Source organism: Giraffa tippelskirchi, chromosome 7 (genome assembly GCF_054371585.1).
Source record: "Giraffa tippelskirchi isolate mGirTip1 chromosome 7, T2T-mGirTip1v1.2.pri, whole genome shotgun sequence".
Classification (NCBI taxonomy): domain Eukaryota; kingdom Metazoa; phylum Chordata; class Mammalia; order Artiodactyla; family Giraffidae; genus Giraffa; species Giraffa tippelskirchi.
Genome location: NC_137281.1, coordinates 46,668,560 through 46,689,714, shown reverse-complemented (window position 1 = coordinate 46,689,714; position 21,155 = coordinate 46,668,560). Strand labels below are relative to the sequence as shown.

General features: G+C 58.5%; 2 protein-coding genes and 1 long non-coding RNA gene across 18 annotated transcripts; 2 read left to right on the top strand and 1 right to left on the bottom strand.

Moving 5' to 3' along the window:
* Positions 1-387: 387 nt before the first annotated feature.
* GALNS (galactosamine (N-acetyl)-6-sulfatase) lies at positions 388-17,390 on the bottom strand. 12 transcript variants are annotated; one of them, XM_081511955.1, is made up of 14 exons: positions 17,073-17,390; positions 12,784-12,907; positions 12,124-12,198; positions 11,742-11,844; positions 9,723-9,866; positions 9,053-9,119; positions 8,795-8,922; positions 8,362-8,505; positions 7,141-7,237; positions 6,771-6,907; positions 6,169-6,271; positions 4,477-4,598; positions 3,076-3,193; positions 388-1,275 (listed from the first exon to the last, which is right to left on the bottom strand). In XM_081511955.1, exons 2-14 carry the CDS (start codon positions 12,905-12,907, stop codon positions 1,189-1,191), a joined length of 1,449 nt encoding a protein of 482 aa, XP_081368081.1. In that variant the 5' UTR covers positions 17,073-17,390; the 3' UTR covers positions 388-1,188. The 12 variants fall into 12 exon arrangements, with proteins under 12 accessions (XP_081368081.1, XP_081368080.1, XP_081368083.1 ...); XM_081511954.1 differs by having other exon boundaries at positions 7,141-7,244; positions 8,366-8,505; XM_081511957.1 differs by having other exon boundaries at positions 3,076-3,157; positions 7,141-7,244; positions 8,366-8,505.
* On the top strand, positions 12,893-15,142 carry LOC145514348 (uncharacterized). Its single transcript, XR_014060072.1, has 2 exons — positions 12,893-12,934; positions 13,012-15,142. It is a non-coding gene; the product is annotated as an uncharacterized LOC145514348 (long non-coding RNA).
* TRAPPC2L (trafficking protein particle complex subunit 2L) lies at positions 16,441-19,974 on the top strand. Of its 5 annotated transcripts, none has more exons than XM_081511968.1 (6): positions 16,441-16,494; positions 17,564-17,736; positions 18,680-18,767; positions 18,887-18,966; positions 19,216-19,218; positions 19,780-19,974. In XM_081511968.1, the coding sequence occupies exons 1-6, from the start codon at positions 16,462-16,464 to the stop codon at positions 19,823-19,825; spliced, it is 423 nt and encodes a 140-aa protein (XP_081368094.1). In that variant the 5' UTR covers positions 16,441-16,461; the 3' UTR covers positions 19,826-19,974. The 5 variants fall into 5 exon arrangements, with proteins under 5 accessions (XP_081368094.1, XP_081368092.1, XP_081368095.1 ...); XM_081511966.1 differs by lacking the exon at positions 19,216-19,218 and adding an exon at positions 19,185-19,205; XM_081511969.1 differs by lacking the exon at positions 19,216-19,218 and having other exon boundaries at positions 17,587-17,736.
* The last annotated feature ends 1,181 nt before the right edge of the window (positions 19,975-21,155 follow it).

Sequence of the window (21,155 nt, the reverse complement as noted above, 5' to 3'; positions counted from 1 at the left end):
ATGGAGTACAGCGCCTACGCAGGCCCAACCAGAGTTGCGGGGAAATCCTCGCCTGGTTTCGGCCGAGCCGAGAGTGGCTGCAGGTCTTTGGCACAGCTGTGGCCAGGACCCCAGGCCTTGGGCGGCGCGCACCGACGGCCTTGCCCACTCTCCTTCCCTCCCAGCGGATCTCGGCTGAGCTCTGGCAGCACCATACGAGGGGGCTTTCCCCCCAGCCCCCGGTGCCTGAGGACCAGAGCAAGAAGGGGTTCGCAGCAGGGCCTGAAGGGGAGCAATTCAGAAGACTCAAGGCCAAGGGAGGGGCGAGCCAGAGGTAGGAGCCCAGGCGTTTGGTCCATTCCAGCCCCCACCATGGCACCCAGGGGGCAACCTTCCCTAAATAGAATGTTTTTTTAAAAAGCTAAATGCCTGTTACTTTATTCTAAACCCGTTTTCTTCACCATTCCCCAAGTCTTAACAGTAGAGTTGGCAGGGCAGTGTGCAGAGCGGAAACCACCCGATGGGAGCAGCTCACAGGCCCTTAGGGCAGGTCCCCTGGAAGCCATGTACAGGCTGGCTCAGGCTCATCTTCAAGCTTTGCCACCCTGGACTCCACGAAAGGAGGGCAGGCAGGGAACCTCTGAGGCACAGACAAGCCCAAGAGTGTCTAAGATGTCTAAGGGAAGTGCTGGCATCAGTAGTCCCCACTGTACTAGGGAGGCTCCGGGTCAGAAAGGCCCTTGGCCGCTCCCATCGTGTTCACACCACACCCCTGCACCATGAGGGGGGTACGCAGGGGAGATGCTGGAGGAGGCCCTGTGCACAGCGGCAAGGGGCAACACAGGATGGGTAGGCAGCCTCAACACCAGGACTGCAGTCCTTGAGGGGCTGCATCTCGGCCTCTGGGTACGGAGACAGAACTCAGGCCCTGGATGAGGCGGCCATGAGGTAGCTGGAGCAGGGTGGAAACATGAGGTGGGTAGCCTCCAGTTCAGGGGCTGCTGTGGGTCCCAGGAAGCAGTCAGGTGGGCCGGGCCGGCTGGCAAGTGACTCCAGGGCTAGGATCGGGCAGGTCCCGCTGCTGGCTACAGGCGACATCTGTCCGGCCGGTGGGCAGGGCAGAGGGAGTTGGTGTTCTTCCAGCCGAGGGCCCTGAGGCCAGAGCTTTCCTAGCCCAAGGCTTGGGCCTGGCCTGAATCCAGGTTGTCTCTAGTGGGGCCAGGAGCACTTCTCCGGGACAGACTCCGGGGGTGTCAGGCACTTCCCTAACTTTTCACAGCCTGGGGGCGCCCAGTTCTAGGTAATGAAAGTTCAGAAAGAGGACATGCAGTTACTCCAAGCACTTCCAGACTTAGCACTGTCCAGACTCATGGCCTGCCCAGGCCTGTGACCTGCCCCACCCTGACAGATGGACACCACAGTGTGGAACCACCTGTCTCATCTCTACCTGGCCTGGAGGCAGCTCTGCACCCGAGGCCGGCACAGGAGACACTGCCCTGTGGCAAGCCGGTATTAACAGGGCCTGCTTGTCACTAAAGGGGACAGTCTGCTAACTGCTCAGCACCATGGCCTCTGCAGGCCCCAGGGTCGTGGTGGCGGGGGTGGGACAGACTCCTCCCTCCCCATTAGCTATGTAGGTAGTGGCCTTGGTGCCTCTGCAGGCTTGCCCGGCTGCATCTTCGTGCGCAGACTTGCTTTGTGCAGCCATGATTTCCTGGCAACAGGACACTCACATCCCTGAGAGGGAGCCTTCGTGGCTTTGCTGGGTCCCCCAACACAGGAAACGTGCCCTCCCCAGAGTCACTCCACCCACTCTCGCTCCCCTCAGACCCTGAGTCTGAATTGGAGCATCAGTACCAGTGAGAACCGAGGCTCAAGCCTCCCCTGCCCTGAACACTGTCAGGTGGCCCTCTGGATGCATGGCCACCTGGCAGGGCCAGGTTTAGGAAAGGGAGCAATTCCCAACCTCTGAGGCAGGGCAGAGAAAGGGGTTGGGTGCACGCAAAAGCAGATTCTGGGCCCAGCCTGTGCACCTGGGGTTCGGGGAGAGTGTCTGATGAGGCCCTAGGGAAACGAGCTGCGAGCTGCTCTTGTCCTCAGAGCAGAGGACACGATCCAGCGGATCCTCCGCTGGTCTGGAGGAGCTGGGCGGAGCAGAGCGTGGAGGCTGGGGAGTGCTTTGCACACTGGCGAGCACATGCACTTGCCCACTCTTGTGTAAGCCGCTGAACCTCTCGTGGCAGTGCTCCCTTCAGAGTCTGAGCCCAGCCCCCACTGTTCACTCACTTGGGAGCCGTGGCAGTTCTGGCCACGCCCAGGAGGTGGCGGCAGCACCCGTCAGGTTGGCCCCTCCCCATCTCCTGTACTGTCACCAAGAACCCTTGGGTCTCTGAGCCACCTGGCAACTGCCACTACCTGGAGACCCAACCCACAGGAGACGGTGTGCTGGGGTGGGGACAGCACCGTGTCCAAGATGACAAGACGGGCTTGCAGGGGGCACCGGGGGCTCCTCCCCGTGTAGGGGTCTCTCAGCCACTGGGACCTGACGGACCTCGGTGGTCCCGAGACGGGCCCTTCTGCTCCATTGCTGAGTCCAAGGGCCAGAATGCCAGCCTGGTGTCCTTCCAAGGGACAGGGAGGCCCTGCCAGCCCCTACCATGAATCTTTCCCTGTGAGCCCTGGATGTGGACCACAGTGACCAGGCTACCCCCAAGGCCAGCTGCTCCCTGGCACTCCTCACCCCTAGGGAATATAGTCAGTATCCTTTAGTTCTCATCCCCCCTCCTCCATCCAGCTCAAGGCAGCAGCTCGGGCTGCACATCCATCCTCATAACTCCAGTGGGGTTTGGTGGGGGTGTGTGAGGAGGGGGGCTCACAGGCTGGCTGTACCCCAGGCCACCCACCCAGCCAGTCCACACCCACATCCCACATGGGTTTGGCTCATCTGGCACCTGCGGAGAGGCCAAGAGACCCCCTGCTACTCCTGTGAGGTTGGGGCCAGAGTGGCAGGAGGGAAAGGGGGCTCGTGTCTGAGGCAGACAGCTCAGCATGTAGGCGGCCCTGGCCGCCCCCACAGTCCACGTACAGACCACTCACCATGACTGCCCGGTTGCACACGTTGAGCTGGGGCTGTCCAGGGACCAAGGCCTCCTGGTGCTGCTGGACGACCGGGGTGATCCTGCGAAGGGTGTCCAGGTACTCGATGCTGGCAATGCTGCAGGCAAGCAGCACCAGGTCACGAGGTGGGGGGAGGGCACAGCGAGCCTGGCAGCCCACTCAGGTAGACCAGGGTGCAGGGAGACCAAGGGGACAGCCCTGCTCCAGGTGCCACCATCCGGCAACCTGCCAGGAAGAGAGGCTGGGGCTGTGGCCCCACCTTGTTCTGCCTGCCCGCCCTGAGGTGGGCACCCAGGGAACAGTCCAACAAATGAGGGTTCAGGCAGAGCCAGGGGCCCAGGATGGTAGCTGCGACTCTTCAGCCTGATCCTCAGCTGGAAGCCCTGGAGTGCTGTCCAGAATCGGGGGGGCTCTTTCCTCTCTCGGGGTTCCTTTTAATCCTCTGGCCCAGGCTCCTTTTTCTTGGAGCAACTGGTCCTGCCTGATTGGACTGAGCCCACATGGCTCCTGGGCCGTTGGGGTCCTGCTCTGTTGGCTGCACTGGTCCCACCAGCTCGTCTCCCCAGGATCCTGTGTGACGGCATGGGGGTGACGCCTGGGAGACCTTGTGCTCAGCCCTGCACACTTCCCGGCCAGGGGGCAGCTCCAAGGGCTTCTTGCACAGAGCTCTGTCCGCCAAGTCTCCCCATGTCATGTGGTCTCCCCACTGGGGGAGCCTGGTATCCACACTGGGTCCTCTTCTTGGGGCAATGACTCTGAAGGTGATTGTGGGGTTCCCTGGGGCCTCGAATTTCGGGGGACACCATCTGACCAGCTCACAGCCAGCAAGGGGCAGGGCTCGCTGCTGCTGCCGCCATCTAATAGGCACTTGTATTGGAAGTCACGCATCTCCCTCTCTCTCTCTTTCACACACACACACACACACACACACACACGTCTGCCATCCAGGGCGGGGCTCAGATGATGTCTCTCCTTATACCCCACCTGGAGACCTGGAGGCCCACACTACTGTCTGTGAGGCAGGCTAAAGGCCTGGGGGCTGCCAGGGGTGGGGTTGTGTGCCCCACCTCCACCATGGTCTGGCTGGAACAAACATCAGGAGCAACAAGCAGGTGCTGGGATGTGACTCAGGGGAAAGCCCAGTGGATGGAAAACTATGGGGTGCAGGAGAGCAGGGCCAGTGACTCACTGGCCTTGACCTCTGGGTGGCCCCAGGGAGCAGTCAGGCTGCCGGAGGCCCTGTAGGCACAGGGCCTGTGGTCTGCTCTTGCCGGGTCTCAGCTCCACACTGACTCCCAGGCCACCTCAGCCTGGTTTTACCTCCAGCCTCGGTCTCCCCACCTGTGCGAGCGTCCTGGGCCCCACAAGCCCCCAGCTCACCTGAGGGGGAACCTCTCTCCAGGGTCTCGGCCCAGGTGGAAGATGAGGGGCAGCTTCGTGTGCTCCTCTTGTGAGTGGGTAGTAACCCCTGAGACATTCTGCCCGGGACAGAAATCAATGCCCTGGAACGAGAGGTGGGGGGTGCAGGTGAGTGCTCTGTCTACAGGGCTCCTTGAGGCGGAGCAGGTCAGAGGAACAGCAGCAGCCAGTGAGAACCACAGACGGAGCCTTCCCACACCCAGCCCAGAGCTGCACCACCTGCCCTGAGCACCGTCCCCCAGAGCTTCAGTACTTTTCTGTGGGGAGGGGTGAGTCTTTTTAACATAATTTAGTCCACATTCTAATTTCTAGAGCAAAGCATCTCACGTCCACCCTACAGGTCTTGTAGTGATGAGGTACATGGCGGCCAGCATTCGTCCAAGACCCCTTGGCCGGCTGAGGAGGAGGGACTACAGACCTGAAGCCAGAGGAAACACAGGTGATCCCGACGCCCGCCTTTAACAGGAGTTGGAGCATCTGCTCCACCAGGCTTAGGGTCCAGCCCTGCTCCACGCCCTCTGGGTGGCCTCTGCCCTTGGGTTCAGCCTTTGATGCTCATGTGAGATGGGGTTCCTATGCCAGCGAGTCCCCCAGGCTGGAAGGCTGCCCCCTGGGGCTCCCTGACTTGGTTCAGGGAACAGCTTGCTGCTATCCTGGGTGAGTCAGGTGAGGCCAGGGCAACCCTCCGGAAGGACTGGGGACCCCGGGACCCCGTAAGCAGCTGCACAGCGGTCTCCAGCCACCATTGGACATCGTTTACAGGATCTGGAGTGGAGCCCTGACTGGGCACGTTAATCCTGAAACAGGGCTGGGGACACAGTGGTGCTCCCTGCTCCTTCTGACAGGCGATCCTCCCAACACCCATGTGTCTCTTCTGGCCAGCCAGTCAGCAAGTATTCTGCTGTTCAGTAAAGCAGGAGCCGAGGAGCCTGAGAAATTCCATTGACTGCACAAAGCTATAGACCCCAGAGTCTGTCTAAGCTGCTGAGGGCGGCGAGAATGGACACCCAGGTGGGTCCCAAGTGGGTGACCCTCTGACCTTCCGGGAGCAGACCAGCTGGAGAACAAAAATGGGTTTAATGGTGGGAGAAACAACCACGTTCAGCATAAAAAAGCTGAGCAGTTAATGGAGAAGAATCCAAGTCTAGACAGAAAACACAAATTATAATTTGGATGCAAATCAAATAAGCTATTTAATTAAGAGCCCACTAATCAGCACTGGATTTTTCTCTTACGACTGCTCACGGGAGGGAGGCCCCAGGGGCACTGCAGCTGAATGCCACCACCACAGCCCAGCCAGGCAGAGAGGGGTGCGGGGAGACCCGACCAGCACAGCGCTGGCTTCTGGAGGGCATGGTGGAAGGAGGGAGGGAGGGAGCAGAGCTGTGCCCTTGAGCTGACCTTGTGGGTTTAGTTCATAAATGCAGAAGGTGGCGTGGACACACAGACCTCCTGCCTCAACCCCTAGGCATCAGACACCCTACAAGGGGAGGTCACGGACTTGGTGGGGACAGGCATGGCACAGCCCTTCTCCTCTTTCCTCAGTCCGGCACCCAGTACCTGACCCAGGACACCCTCAGGTGGCTCCCAGGACACAAAGCCAGGGGAACGGAGCCCTCCCCAAGATGGCTCCATGGGGCCGAGACCTCTCACCTGTTTGAACTCCTCCCAGGAATTAGTCCAGGTCCAGAAGTGGGCCTTGTACTGGCCAAGCGTCACCGCCATCAGTGTGTTGCCACGATAATAGAATATCGGCCTGTCGGGGGACTGGCAGGGTCAGGAGAAACAGTCCCTGGGCTTTGGGGGAGGTCCCCCAGCAGGCCCATGATCCTTGGTTCTGGGGAGGCCGGCAGCGGAGTGAAAGGGTGGTGCCTGGGCTTGGCAGGTGGCCTGGTGGGGAGGACCATGGCGGCTGGCACCCCCCACCCAGTGCCCCTGCGGTAACAAGCTCTCGTGGGAGGTTTTAAGACAGAAAAGAGGGAGCAAGCTGTCCGCTCCTGGCCGTAAACCTGCTCAAGCTATGGTGTTCACACTTTAGAAACTGCACTTGTTCACAGCAGCCAGGAGAACTGATTTTGTTTGAGCACAACAGTCTTGAGCTGGAGAAAATGATTTTGGACAGCTCCTGGGAGGAGCTGGACATGAGCAGAGGGTGGTGAGGGACACCACGGGGAGGAGCAAGGACTCTCGGCCCCACCACACGTCTCACACCCAAGTCCCCTGGATCTCACGTCCCTCTGGGTGAGGACACCTACCTATCTGTCAGGCGGCCCTGCAGCATAGCGGGGAGGAGGTTCAGGCCGTCCATGGCCCTGTCCCTGGGCGGCTCCAGGCCTGCGAGGGACAGGCTGGTGGTGAAGAGGTCCATGATGCTGCCCAGCTGGTGGCTCACCTGCAATGCACGTGGCCTTGTGTTGCCCAGATGTGCACAATGAGATGCACACATACATGCACACACACATGTGGTCACATTCCGTAGCGTGTCCACACACAGAAAACAGAGGTAGTCCCTGCCCGATGACACATACGTGTGGCCTGGTGAGCACAGGGAGCAGGCCAGGAGGGGACAGAGCTTTCTTGCCCCAGGATGACCACAGGCATGGCACGAGGCCCGCTCTGACTCACCTGGCCGGCAGGGATGCGTCCGGGCCACCAGGCGATCGCAGGCTCCCGCATCCCACCTTCAAACGTGGTCTGCTTCCCACACAGAAAGGGCCCGTTGCTGCCACCTGGGGAGACAGCTGCCCATCAGCCCATGTGCCTGAGTCCCTAGGGCCACACACACCCTGCCGGGCACTCGACCTTGGGACATGACTGTCCGCCTGGCTCCCTGCCCGGCCCTTCAGAGGTGACACAGCTGAAGCACCAAGGTCACCTTGGAGACAAAGGACCAGCCCTGGGGTTTAGGCCTCAAGTTCAAAGTCGGAATGCCTGGAGATGGTTGTGACCTAGAGCTGTGGTTATAAGGTTGTGCCCCTGTGGACAGCGACCACGGATGCACAGAGCATGTAGACTGTTGGTGAGATGTGAAATGTGAGACAGTTAAAACCCCAAGCCTGGCAGGTGCTGGATCCTTAAACGCCAGTGTACACAAGCAGCTCCTGTGCACTGGGCTCTAGGGGTGCAGATCCCGTGTTTCTGACATGCCCCACTCTGAGCAGGTGGTGCTTGAACCTCTGAGCAGAGGGCAGTCAGCCCGGCCCTGGCTAACAGTGCCCGTGACAGAGGGAGGCTCCTGCCCCTTGGAGACCCCAGGGACGGGGAGATGAACGCAGAAGTGCAGTGTCCTACAGCAGCAACCCCGTGGTTCATCCCTTCCCTGCAGCCCAAAGCCCACCTCGCTGGTTGGCACAGGGCCAGCAAGGGTCACTGGCCAGTGGCTGACGAGGGCTGTTCCTCATGTCTCTCCACCTGCAGGTGGGTACACGGGTTATCACTGTATTGTCCTCCCCCCGCAGCTCCTTCTTGGCCAGTTGCTCCGGTCCCGTCCCTGGAGATCCCTGGGCCCCTCTCTCCCCAGGACGCACAGCTGCAGGGTCTCCCAGAGCCTCCCCACACAGGCCCAGCCTAGGAGGGTTTCCTGCTATATGGGGCCTTCTTTACAGAGCTTTCTGAGTGACTCGGGCCCTGCTGGGGCCCCCAGCCTTTTTAAGAAAAAAGGACAGAGAAACACGTCACTACAAGGGTGTGAAACCCTTATAGGACCGTGAAAAGCCAGGTATAACAATCTCCCTCTGTGATGTGGAAAAGCCTCAGACCTGAGTGACCTGGAGACCAGGGGTCCGAGCAGGCCTGCAGTGGGCCAGGAGCTGAGGGGCCCCAAGTGGACCCCATCTGCTAGGGCACCTGCCTTGTCTGGGCGCAGAAATGAGGGCAGCACCGTTGTCAGATGTGAAGAAAACAAAGGTGTTCTCTGCGATGCCCAGGTCCTGGAGGAGATGCAGGATCCTCCCGATGCTGTCGTCCAGCTCACGGATGGCGTCCCCATACCTGCGAGAAGGACAGGGCGGTCAGGGGGGCCAGCGGCGTCAGGACCCAAGGGCGGTCGGAGCCTAACCTCAGGGGTGGAGGGGAAGGGACACTCGGGTCAGTCTCAGGTGGAATCAGGGTAGCGCCGAACCCTCCATGCACCCCCTGGAAGAGGCACAGGTGCTACACTGTCCACAGCTGACAGTCACCTGTGACGGTGACCCTGCCCTGCAGGTGATCAGACATGACTGACCCCTCCCCCCTCCTGCCCCGGGGGGTGGAGTCCAGGTCTCTGGGGCCAAGGACTCACCGCCCTCGCTGGCTGGTGCCCAGGAAAGGCTTGGAGGCGTAAACAGGCGCGTGTGTAGCATCGACAGCCCAGTAGAGAAAGAAGGGGCGGTGGGCTGCCTGCTGCCTCTGAATGAACTCCAGCGCCTCCTGAGAAGGATGACGGTCATCCCCACCCAAGACCACCCCGATCCCGGCCCGGAGCCCACCCAGCCCTGTCATCCCGCCCAAGACCACCCCATCCCGGGCCCAGAGCCCGTGCAGCACTGGCGGCCATCACCTGCAGATAGATCTGGGTGAGGTTGGCTTCTCCGGTCTTCAGGTTAATTGGAAATTCTTCATAAAATCTGAAAACGGTACAGACCCAGACAGAGATCAGCCTTGAGTGCAGGGAAGCCCCCTCCCTAATCTCCTGGAGGAAGTCAGAGCCTGGAAGGTCCCACATCCTGGGGGACCAGGTTGGGGTAGGGCTGAGGCTGCGCCCCCGCCCAGCAGACAGGCAGGACTGGGAGAGGAAGGGGTGGGTCCCTGGGGCTGTGGCAGGCGCAGGGCCTCTCTCTGGGGTGCAGGGGGGCAGTGCTGGGTGAGCTGCCCAGCTCTGTGGTGCACTCAGTACTTTGACATGTACTGAGCTCCAGCAAAACACAAATAATAAAAAGGAACAAAGAAAGGGAAGTTAACCCAAACCCCGCCCCGCAGTTGCCCAATGGTCAGAACACATGGTCCTGCAGCCGATGGTTCCTGGACAGCGGTTCCATCTGGAATGCAGCCCCCTGGCCGCTTCAGGAGTTGAGCCTGAACCCTAGAAGCCGAGTAAAGCATATGGGGCTCCCAGCCCATTTCCTGAGACTGTTAGGAGTCCCCTGAGGCGGGGTGCTTATCAGTCATGGCTCACAGGACAAGTCTGGGCGTGTGGAAGAGCTGGTGGAGCAGAGCTCAGGACTCAATACCTGCCAACCATCTCCTGATCCCGGTACACGGGAATGTTGGGCCTCGCCTTGTTGTCGTAAGGTCCAAAGTGACAGTTGGGGGATCCAAACCACTCGTCAAATCCATGCTTCAGGGGGTGGAACTGAGGCCGGTGGCCCAGGTGCCTGGAGACAGGAACACAGGGCACTTCAGGGAGCTCCGCAGAGCAACCACCCTGGCCTTCGGAGAACAGCTCAGGAGACGAGGTCCAGCCAGGCCAGGGCGCACTGAGTCTGGCGCCCCGAGGCCACAGCCCCTCCCCGCATAGCCACCCAGGAACAGCAGAGGGGAGCACACCCTGGGGCTGCCTGGACCAGGTCTGGTGATTGTGCTTGATGCCTGGGCAGGAGCCGGTGGGGACGACAAGAGAACATGGCGAGATGCCTGCAGGGTGATGGCCCAGCTGTTTCCTGAGGCTATGCTCGGACCCACCCCCCGCTCCCACCCAGGGGCCCCTTCCCATGTCGGGTCCTTCTGCCAGAGAGACCCTTGAGAAGATATGGCTTAGGGAAGTGGTGTCCAGGCAAGGTGCCCCCACCCTGGGAAGTGGACAGGTCTCCTAGAGTCACACCTGCAGGGTCACTGGCACAGGCTGACCCCAGGTGACCATGAGCTCACCGTGCTGCTTGGTCACTCGGCCAGGATGGATGTGGCCGGTGCACCAGGGCAGGACAGGGCCAGAGATGAGCTGGCTGGCAGCAGAATCTGGGTGCCTATAGGCAAACCTCTTGGTCCTCCACTGCGGGTCCTGACCTGCTCTGCCTCTGAGGGACAGCTGCTGGCCTCTGCAGCCCTTGTGCGGGGCGGGGTGGGGGACACCCGCACCGGCTCTGCCCTGAGCTCTCTTTAGAGGTGCTTCCTCTCTGGGCCGCAGCTACATGGCAGGGCTGGGCCTGAGTCCTTCAGCCTAAACCGCCTTCATGAAACAGAAACACCCCTGAAGGTCCAGCTCGTGTGAAGCTATTGATTCAAAGATCCGGTCCCAGAGCAGTTGTGGGGTCAGCGCTGTCTGTAGGTCTCAGAGCCCATCCTCACGCTGGCCAGGGCCATCCTGATCCCAGCCCGTCCACCTCCCCGAGTCCACGCTGGCTGCTTCTCCAGGCCCTGCCATGCCCTTTCTCGCTCCAGAGTCTGCCTGTCTCCGGAGCTTGTGGGGACAGGTTCCCCTCTAGCTGGGGCGGCCCTGAGTCACTGACCATGAATGGAAAACCGCTGGACCAGGGTGGAGCTGCCAGGCTGGGCAGGGAGCACCAGTCATTACAGTAGCCCCCCTCTGTGGGTATAGCCCTGGCGTGGCCCAGCCACCATCTCCCCAGGCCTTCCCCTTTCTGTCTCTGCCGGGGCCATGCAGGCTCCCACAACTCTTGTGCCCTCTTCGGCTCCACGCTGTAGCCACCGCCCTTTCCCAGCTCGTCAACTCAGCAGGACAGCTTCCGCCTGGTCTCAGGAGTGAGGAAGTGGTCCTGCAGCCTCCAGACTCCCCAACTTCCTGAATCTCCTCTCCTGGCTTCTGCAGACCCCCCTGCCACCATAACAACCGGGTGGAGCAGGGGCCCCCAAGAGGTGCAGATGACGTGCTTGAGAAGGTGTGTGCCAGGGAGCTGAAGGGGAGAGGGTCTGAAGCACAGCAGTAGCAAAGGAGACACAGTCAGGTCTGGAAAAGCAAGGGAAGCTTCCTGCAGGAAGGCAGGCCTGGTCTCTGAGGGGACCAACAATCAGGAGAGGGAAGAGAGAACATCTGACTTCTGCACCAACCTCCAGGGCCATGTGTGGGGGTGTCCCCGGGGAGCAGGAGACACCTCACAGCCACCTAATCATCACCCCGATGACCCAAACACATGACCCTCCACCCCTGCCAGCTTCCTGGTTTCACCACCAGACGGAGCCCCCAGACGTGTCTGTGATGGCATGTGTGTGCAACAATGGGGCTGCTTTGGTGGTGCTGTGCAGCCGACACCCCAGCCTCATCACAGAACTGGCTGGCAGGGGGTGGGACTCACCACTTGCCCACGATCTTGCTGATGTACCCGGCCCCCTTCAGCAGCGCCGGCAGCAGGAGCTCCGAGTCCGGGATGCCCCCCACTATCTCCTGCGGAGTGTAGGCTGCAGAGCAACACAGCCCGTGAGCCACGCACAAGGGAGGCCATGCACTGTGAGGATCGAGGGGCAGAGCTCTGGTGGGGGTAGCACTGCCCGGGCGCTTTTCAGGTCTTCCAGCTATGCTTCACTGTCAGCACTGTTACCAGGGTGGGACAGGCAAACGTGCCCCCGAGGGGGGTCTGGACCTCAGGAGAGGGCCCACCCCCGGGGTCTCTGGAACACACCCTCCTGCAAGGACCATGTGAAACCCCACTGGGTCAGGGAGCTTGCCCTGGAGCCTACCGTTCCTGGCGTGCCCATTGGTGGTGTAGAAGCCGCTGCGGATGGGCAGACGTCCGGTGAGCAGAGCTGCCCTGGCTACACAAAAGGGACATGACAGAAAAGTGTGTCACACGTCCAGCCTGAGGCTGGCCCTGCAGTGCCTGAGTCCCGGAAGCCCCTGGAGAGCCGGGTAGGTACACAGCCTCTCACCTTGCGCTCTCCAGCTCCTGGGACATACTGTGGGTCATGGCCACCCACCAGAGTTACTTCTCATCCTGGGATCAGAGATTCTCCCCACCTGTAGGGCCCCTGCACCTCTGGCTGACAACCACTTCCCCAGCCCAGTGCCTCCCCGAAAGAGCCGCTGAACTCAGCTCCGTGAACGAACAGCCGCTGCCAAGGTTCCCACAAGCTCCAAGCCCTTGGTGACCTCTGACAGCTCTGGTGGCCCCGTGTCTCCCAAGGGGTGGATCCTGGGAGCTCCCCAGGACCAGGGTCCGATGGATGCCTGAGTTGAGGCTGCCCCTCCACACCCCTGCCCCGTCCCCATGCTCCATGCCTGCCCCCTGTATCCCACCTCTTGGTCTGCAGATTCCCCCACCCTGCCTCACCTCACTGCTGTCTCCCTGCTCTATGCGTGCCCCCTGCCTGAGCCGGTGGCCTGAGCCAGCCCTGACTTACATGGGGAGCACAGGGGGTTGGCTGTGTAGAAGTTCGGGAAGAGCATCCCCTCCGCGGCCATCCGGTCCAAATTTGGGGTCTCTCTGGAAGGTTCTCCATATACCCCCAGGTCGCCCCACCCCATCTGCAGGAAGGAGCATGTGGAAGTCAGGTAAGAATACAGCCGAAGCCGCAGCCCCTGGTGCCCCGAGTGTGGCCAGGATACAGTCTGCCACTTCCCTGGTGCAGATGCCAGCCCATGTGCTCACGGAGTACCAGCATCAAGACTCCTCTGCCCTCCACACAGACATGGAGGCCGTCCTACTCCATGGGGCAAACTCAGATTTGAAAACAGCGGTGAGGGCCCACAAAGCCAACCCAGTGAGGCCCTAAGACCCACAGTCCTTTCTGAGCTTGCCATCCAGAGAACCGAGCAGGCCGGCACCCAGACACAGGGCAGATGTCCAAAGCAGCAGGACTCCCGACAGCCCTAAGGAAACTCCTGAGTCCATCACTGATCAACAGTGGACAGAACGTGGTCTGTCCACCCAGTACCGGGGTGAACAGAGGGCCCCCTCAAGTTTCTTTCCATTCAGAACCTGTGAACATAACCGTATCTGGAACACAGATGTATCAGCCTGCCTACACCTGTGCAGAAGGCAACCAGACCCCAGCCCTGCGGTTTCCCTCCTTATCTCCACCTTGCTTTCCTTAGTGGGACGTTCAGGGCTTCTGGGCAGTGCAGGGGCCCCACGTGGCTAAGAGGAATGATCACGCACACACGTGTGGGAGGTCCTAGAGATTCAGGACACTGTGGGGACGCAGAGCCGGTGTTTGTACAGCCCGGCCTCACACTTCCCGGGAGTCATGGGGGCCTCCTTAATTCTGTTTTACAATAAAGAACAAAGACGCATGTGGCGCTAGGGTCCAGGCGGGCAAGAGGGAGCTCTGTGCTCTCGTGCCCTACCCCGGCCCACCAGCCACAGAGAACGGAGGTGAGCCAGCACCACTGAAAAAAACTACACAGCATCTTCTAAGCGCTTCCATGAGCTGATGCCTACTGGGCTTGTGCCGGGTCTGAGGACCTGCTGTGGGGCACCCCCAGGCTTGATGACTGGAGGGGTGAGGCCAGGTGAGGACACAGCGCTGCAGGAGGCCTGAAGCCTGTCTGGTCTGGAGAGCCGTGTTCCCTACTAATGCTCAAGTTGCTCTGAGTGTGTTTTCTGACATTCGCTGACCAGGACAGAGGTGTCCCCAACTTCTCCGGGCTTCAGCTGCCAGAGTCACAGGAGGAGATGACACAGGAGAGGTGGGGGCGCTGGGGTCTTCTGGCCTGCTGTTCCCAGTTCCTGGGGCCCACTCTGGGCACTCAGGTGGACAACCCCCTGGTAAGCCCCCTTGAGTAAGACGTGTCCAGCACTGGTCCCCCTCCACAGCTCAGGGAATGCAAGAGAGACCAAGAAGCCACCCTCTAGGCCTATAACAAGCAAAGAAAAACAGCTGTTGTGGGCACAGGTTTGTTTTGTTGTTTTAGCTGGTGGGGCCTTAGTTGCTGTACGTGGGATCTTCCATCTTTGTTGTGGAATGCAAACTCTTTAAAAAAAAAGAACTATTTATTTGGCTGTGTCAGGTCTTAGTTGCAGCACGCAGGATCTTCGATCTCTGTTGTGGCATGTGAATTCTTAGTTGTGGCATGTGGGATCTAGTTCTCTGACCAGAGATTGTATTCTGGGTCCCCTGCATTGAAAGTACAGAATCTTAGCCACTGGACCACCAGGGAAGTCCCCAGGTTTTTTTTTTAGCCCCATAAATCCAGGAAACGGCCATCTCAACAAGCCTGCAGCGTCAGTCTTCACTAATGAACCGTCACCTTGGGGAGAGGGGAGGCAGAAGTGGGAGAGACTAAGGGCTCAGCTTGGTTCAGCTCCAATGACTTAAGTACTTAAACAGCCTTCCTGCCTGGGAACCTCAGCTCTGACAAGGCTGACCGTGACACAGCAAGCATTTCCAAGACCCATGTATTGGTTACGAAGCAAAGTTTCCTAACCAGCCATCAGATGGGCTCCCAAGGAGAGGAGCTTTGGGGCCCCTTTGGGAGCCAAGGTGTCTGAACAGCTGTGACTAAACTGAAACACATTCTAACTCACCTCTGAGAGGAGCCACTACATATTGGTGGCTCTGCGATCTTTTCTAGCTTATCTGAATGTTGTTAGCTTTTTGTAATAAAGAATTAGGGATTCCCTGGTAGCTCAGCTGGTAAAGGATCTGCCTGCAATGCAGGAGATCCTGGTTTGATTCCTGGGTTGGGAAAATCTGCAGGAGAAGGGATAAGCTACCCACTCCAAAGAATTACTCTGATAATAAAATATGTTGCATAAGATATATTTTATGTCTTTTTCTTGTACTAGATTTTTGAAATCTGAGTGTTTTACACACACAGCACCTTGCAATTCCGACAAGTCAGGAGCATCCAGCAGCAATGTGAGGCTCATGGTCTCAGTCCAAAGACTACTGGGAGAGTCTTTGCTGGCCTTTTGGGGGAACTTTGAGATATTTCTACTCACAACTCTTCTGACACTAAATGTGTGTGGGAACCTCCATTTCACTCACTCAAAATACATTCCTGGCTTTCTTGGGAAGGAGGACGGGGACCAAGTCATAAAGAAGCTGGGAGCAGCTCTGTTTATCCCCAGGGTTGGCTCACCAGAGTGACCAGGGTGACCTGGGGCCACACAAACGCTCAACGGGGGACATTCCTCTGGTTCAGTTCTTTACCACCCCACAAACACCTGACCTTTGGCCAGAAATCCCAGCAGAGGCAGAGCAGCCAGACCAAGCAACGCAGGTCCAGTAGGGCAAAGACAGCAGAAGGGACTTTCAGGGCAGGCAGGCCAGGGTCTCGGTCAGCTCTGCACTCTTTTTCTGGCATCAACGCCCGGAGAATTGGAGGGCAACAGGTGAGCAGAGGTCCTGGAGACCTGGTCCTCACGTGGCCAGCATCACAGTTGGTCTGGACTGCCGTTCAGACCTTCCAGCGCGGTGTGGGGCAGGGATGGGGCAGTGGAGGCTCAGAGCAGAGAGGTCTTCTCCTGGCCCGGCCCGCAAACGGCCACCTCACTTCAGCTTCACTCAAGAGCCAGGCTGCGGCCGGCAGAGCCAGGCATGACCCCCACACCGCTGGCCGCCCTTCCCCTGCTCCCGACCCCGCGCCGAGCGCAGCAGCCCTCCCCGGAGCCCGGCTCGCGCGGACACTCACGTCGTCCATGAGCAAGAGCAGAATGTTGGGGGGCTGAGGGGCGCCCGTGACCCCTAGCTCCGCCGCGTTCAGCACCAGAAGCAGCCACCACCTGGTCGCCACAGCAACCGCCGCCATGGCAACCAGGCCAAGTGCCACTGACCCAGGAAGCTGCAGGAACCTGCAGGAACCTGACCCGCTAAGCGAGCGGTCCTTCCGGACTGGCGATGGGGCGAGGCCACGCTGTCTGAGTGACAGGAGGGGCGGGGTCAAGGCTGTTGGACTCGAGTTGGGGGCTAGGGCGGGGTCAGGTCCACTGAATACTAGATGAGGCGGGGCAAGGTCGGCTGAATGACAGGAAAGGCGGGGTCACGGCCGGTCGAAAGACAGGCTAGTGGGGTGGGGCTTGTCCGGCCTCGTGACCGGCGTCGTCGTCACGTGACGCGGCCGGTCGAGCTCCCAAAATGGCGGTGTGCGTAGCGGTGATCGCCAAGGAGGTGCGTACGTGGGCTGAAAGGCCCGCTCCAGCGTCACCCTCTTTCTCTGCCTTCCCTGTCTCGGGGACTCCAGAGGGTGGGCTCGGGGACTTTGCCGAGCCTGGGTGGCCGGGGCGGGCCCGGGTAGGCGCCGCGCAGACCTACACCCCGCTCCGCCCAGCTATCGTCTGCCTGCTCTGTGGTTTCCTGCTCCGGAGTCTAGCCGTCCACTTCGGTTCGTCGTGCTCCGCCGCGCGCTTCCACCAGCCGGGCCATCGCTCACCCTCCACCCCAGACGACTAACTCGCTTTTCTCCGCTCGGCAGCCACAAATTTACTGTGGCACACCCCTGCCTAAAACCTCAACAGTGGCTTCTCATTAGAATCACGTTGAATAACCTTCCTCCCATACCAGTGACATCCTCCACGGAATTACTTGCAGCTCCCTTGGCAGGCTGTGCTCTCTCACTGGGCCTTTACACCTGGGACCCCTCCCTCCTCTCCTCCACTCCCGTTCCCTCCACTGGCCACCATAGATTTCACTTTCTCTAGAAAGCTCTTTCTAAATCCTACGATTGAGCTGTGTGGCCATCCACCCACCTCTACTCCAGGGAACCTTGGTAGCCTCACAACCTTTTGTTAAGACCAGGCTTCTGAGGCAGTTCTCCCGTGAAGCTCTTGTTACGTTGGGTTCTGTGTTAGCACTTGCTGCGTTATTTGTTGGTGGGTTTGTGAACTGTCTCCTTCACCCGATGTCATCCCTATCAGTCAGGGTAGGGGCAGTGCTGTGCACACTGTATCTGTGCAGCACCAGGCCTGTGGCAGCCTGGGAAGATGCTGTTTAAACTCCAGGGTTAGGTTGCTCTAAATGGCTCTGCAGAGATGGAAGTCTGAACTGAGCCTTGAAGGGTCTAGAATGAGCCTGCCAGCGCCTCTGCCCAGGTGATGATTGCAGGAGTTGGCATGTTGCGAAACAGCCAGTATTATGAGATCAGGAAAAAGGCACCTGCTAGGGTGGGGCCTTGTTTCCTGGACCAGTGCACCCAGGGTGGGTCCTCGTCACTTCAGCCACCATCATCCTTTTCTTGCAGAATTATCCTCTTTACATCCGCAGCGTCCCCACGGAGAATGAGCTCAAGTTCCACTATATGGTTCACACATCCTTGGATGTGGTGGATGAGAAGATCTCTGCCATGGGGAAGGCCCTGGTGGACCAGAGGGAGCTCTACCTGGGTTTGCTGTATCCTACAGAAGACTACAAGGTGTATCCTTATGTCTGTCAGCGACTTCAAGTCTGGGATTTCCTGCAGTCTAGGGGTGCACTGTAGCATCAGGTCCCCTTGAAAAGCATCTTATAACATCACTTGGAAAGGAAAAAAGATGTGGGCTTTTGAGCAGTGGGGAATTAGAGCAGCTTGAGACCAATTAGGACCTCATACCCTTTTTCCTTTAGTTAGGAGGATGATGTGGGAACAGCCAGGCTTGAGTTACCTAGAGAATTGTGACAGTCCTCACTTGTCCCTGGAATTTGTGGAGGGACTGGGGACTCTCCAGCGTCATGCCTGCAAGGGCGCCTTCCTGTGCCGTCCCAGCAGGGGCACCACCTCCTGAGCCAGGGGTCATCGTTCACTCATCTCTTTTTCAGGCTCAGCCCCACCTGTCACTGTAAGATCTTGACCAGTCCTCAGGACAAATTACTCCAAAACCCATGGAGTTCAAAGACATTCCAGCAAGTATTTAATAGTAATAAGCTTGCCCAGTGCCACTGCCTGGGAGCCACTGGTCCACAAGACAAAGTGGCCTTAAGACGTGTGAGTACCTTAGGCAGACTGCACCTCATTTGTGCAACTTCTGGTTTTGCAGTTAACTCTCTGGGGCCGGGAATTGATGCAGAGAGAGGGCGAGGTGCCCCAGGGTTAAGGCAGGTTGCCCCAGGACTTGAGTTGTGACAGGCCTTAGTTGCTTGCCCTCTGCTCTTCTGGCAAACACTGGAAGCTGTGTAAGGAAGTGTCCGGTCACACCTGGCATGGCCCTGTGTCCTGGCACTGCGAGACGGGCCCAGCCCACGGCTGGTGCTGTGGTGCAGGTTGTCATGCACCTCCAGAGCAACTGAGGGGCTGGGGGACATGTGCAGATGGCCCTTTGCTCACAGACTCTGCAGTGACGAGTCCCTGTGTTAAGAGCGCATTCCCTAACCAGCTATGCAGATACGGCTACGTGACCAACTCCAAGGTGAAGTTTGTCATGGTGGTGGATTCCTCCAACACGGCGCTCAGAGACAACGAGATCCGCAGTGTGAGTGTGGGGACCGGTGACTTGATTTTCCCTGTTTCTTTAGAAATGCTGAGAGGCCCCCAGCATGGCAGCAGCTGTGCATCCATGTGAAGTAAACATGTTGTTGCTTCTTGTTTCAGATGTTCCGGAAGCTGCACAACTCCTACACAGATGTGATGTGCAACCCCTTCTATAACCCAGGGGACCGCATTCAGTCCAGGTGGGCATGGCACCTTCTCTGGCAGCCCCTGCCCCACTGAGAGGCAGCAATTCTGAGAGGGAGGGAGGGAGGGAGGGAAGGTCTTTTTAAGCAACAGGCATTGTGCCTCTAAGGCAGCTGTTCTGAAATGGCAGAACCCTGTTTTTCCAAACAAATGCTTACATGGATCTTTAACATGTGAAACAGAAGGGGAGTTGGGGAGCAGGGCGGGGGCAGAGCTCGTCCATTTGCTCTTCCAGGTGCCCCCAGCAGGTACTGGGGCGCCTCCCCAGATCCCCATGGGGACCCAGGCATATGGACAGGAGCCTTCCGGGAGAAAACGTCCTCCTGCCAGTGCTGATTTTGTCTTTGACATTGAACTTGGATGATTAGGAAATTAGATTACAGATATCTTCCAAATAGCCGTCAGTTAAACACAGACAAAACGCTGGAATGTCAAAAAGGATGTTTCCCAAAGAAACGTTCATACGTATGTGCTCCAGAACTGCTCCTGGGAATTCCCTGCGTTCCCAACAGGTGACTCCAGCCAGACCCTTCCCTGTGGCACAACTGCACTTCACCTCAGTGGTGACACTGTGTCTTGGGTCATCCAGGGTCCCACCCCTGGCTGGAGACCCAGCCAGGGCAGCTCTGTGGAAAGTCATGCAGGAGTGAGGCAGGAGACTCAGATTCTCACCACCCAGTTTGGGAGGATGCACATGCGGGCCTCAGCCAGCTTCATTTACCTAGACCTGGGAGACTGATGTCTCTGCCAGCCAGGGATGGAGGGCGGGTGTAGGGCTGCCTCTCTGATTGGTTCATTTCTCTCTTCAGGGCCTTTGATGGCATGGTGACCTCTATGATGATCCAGGTCTGCTGAGCAGAGCTCTGCAGCCCCTGGCTGGAAAGAAGGGTTATGTACATAACTGCGTTGTCCAGATGTCTGTTCATCTCACTTGCCTCTCCTGGGAGTCGCTGGGGGCAGGGCCTCATGCTCGGGGCATGTTGACTAAAGGTCTTGTGAGATCAGCTTTGGGTTTTTCCTTCTGAAACAGCAGAGGCTTTAATTAAAGAGTTTAGGGACTCCCCTAGTGGGCCAGTGATTAGGACTCCGAGCTTCCACTGCAGGGAGCCCAGGTTTGATCCCTGCTGGGGGAACTAAGATCTTGCAATCTATGTACTACACCCCAGAGAAAGAGTTTACGTGGGACTTTACAGGGGACAGAGCTGATCGGGGACCAGATGGAACAGGAATTCTTGTCCCCACCAGTCACGAAGGGGCAGGGAGAGCCTGGTGGCAAGAGCTCCCAGTGCTTGGAGGCCTGAAGAGGCTGTGAAGGGAGGGTCAGAAGACCTGTAGACCGGCCACCCTGCTGCATCAATGCCCTGGCTGCACCTTCTAGTGACTGAGAAGGTGGGCTTGCCTGGAGGGGTCACCCTCCTGTGCCCAGAGCCCAATTAGAGGGGCACGTGGGATGGCCTGCACACCTTCCCCTGGGGGGTGGGGCTTCCTCTTTCTGGTCTTGCTCCACCCTGGAAGGCTGCCTTCCAGAAACCATGTAACTAGCATCTCATCAACTGCTGGTGGGCATCAAATGAGCAAACTTGAGAGTCCCCTTCTGCCCACTCAGTCACTCTGGAGGGGTCTTTGGCCAGGAGAAAGGTGGCTTAGACTCAGGGGGAGTGGGGAAGCTGTGATCTGTGAGTGCTGGCAGCCCAGGGCTAGATCTGGGGTGCATTCTGCTGTGCTTGTCTTTGGGTTTACTAGCATAGATGAAATTTTTTTATAATTACAGAAATTTAAAAAAAAAATCAGCTCAGTGTGTGTGTTAAAGATGTAAGTCCCAGGTTCCCCACCACCACCACCCTCCACACACACACACACACATGTGGAATCACAGGACTTAGATGAGAGCCGAGAAGTGTGATCAGCAGGTATGGGGCTGATGCAGCCATTCTCACGTGGGCTTTCTCCCCAGTCCATCCTCAGATCTCTGGTTGAGCTGTTACTAGTAATCTCTCCTGCCTGAGGAAATGACTGAAGCAGGGACTGCAGTTTGCTAAGCTGACATCCATTCTGCCTTGTTTCTTTACTGATAGATCCCCAGTATTATTGGGGACAATTGGCTAGACAAAATATACTTCTTATCCTCATATGGGTAAGTCATTGTGGCGTGTAAGTGGATGGTGTTGGGAGGCAAGATACTTAA

Excerpts from the sequence above, each read along its gene's own strand:
- TRAPPC2L (XM_081511966.1), top strand. The coding sequence starts at position 16,462 with ATGGCGGTGTGCGTAGCGGTGATCGCCAAGGAG. Across the intron at positions 16,495-17,563 it reads TAGCGGTGATCGCCAAGGAG|AATTATCCTCTTTACATCCG; the intron begins GTGCGTACGTGG and ends CTTTTCTTGCAG. Across the intron at positions 19,206-19,779 it reads TCGTCCATTTGCTCTTCCAG|GGCCTTTGATGGCATGGTGA; the intron begins GTGCCCCCAGCA and ends TTCTCTCTTCAG.
- GALNS (XM_081511950.1), bottom strand. The coding sequence starts at position 16,135 with ATGGCGGCGGTTGCTGTGGCGACCAGGTGGTGGCTGCTTCTGGTGCTG. Across the intron at positions 8,506-8,794 it reads GGCACCAGCCAGCGAGGGCG|GTATGGGGACGCCATCCGTG; the intron begins GTGAGTCCTTGG and ends TCCTTCTCGCAG. Across the intron at positions 1,276-3,075 it reads TGTGCAACCGGGCAGTCATG|AACTGGGCGCCCCCAGGCTG; the intron begins GTGAGTGGTCTG and ends TTCATTACCTAG.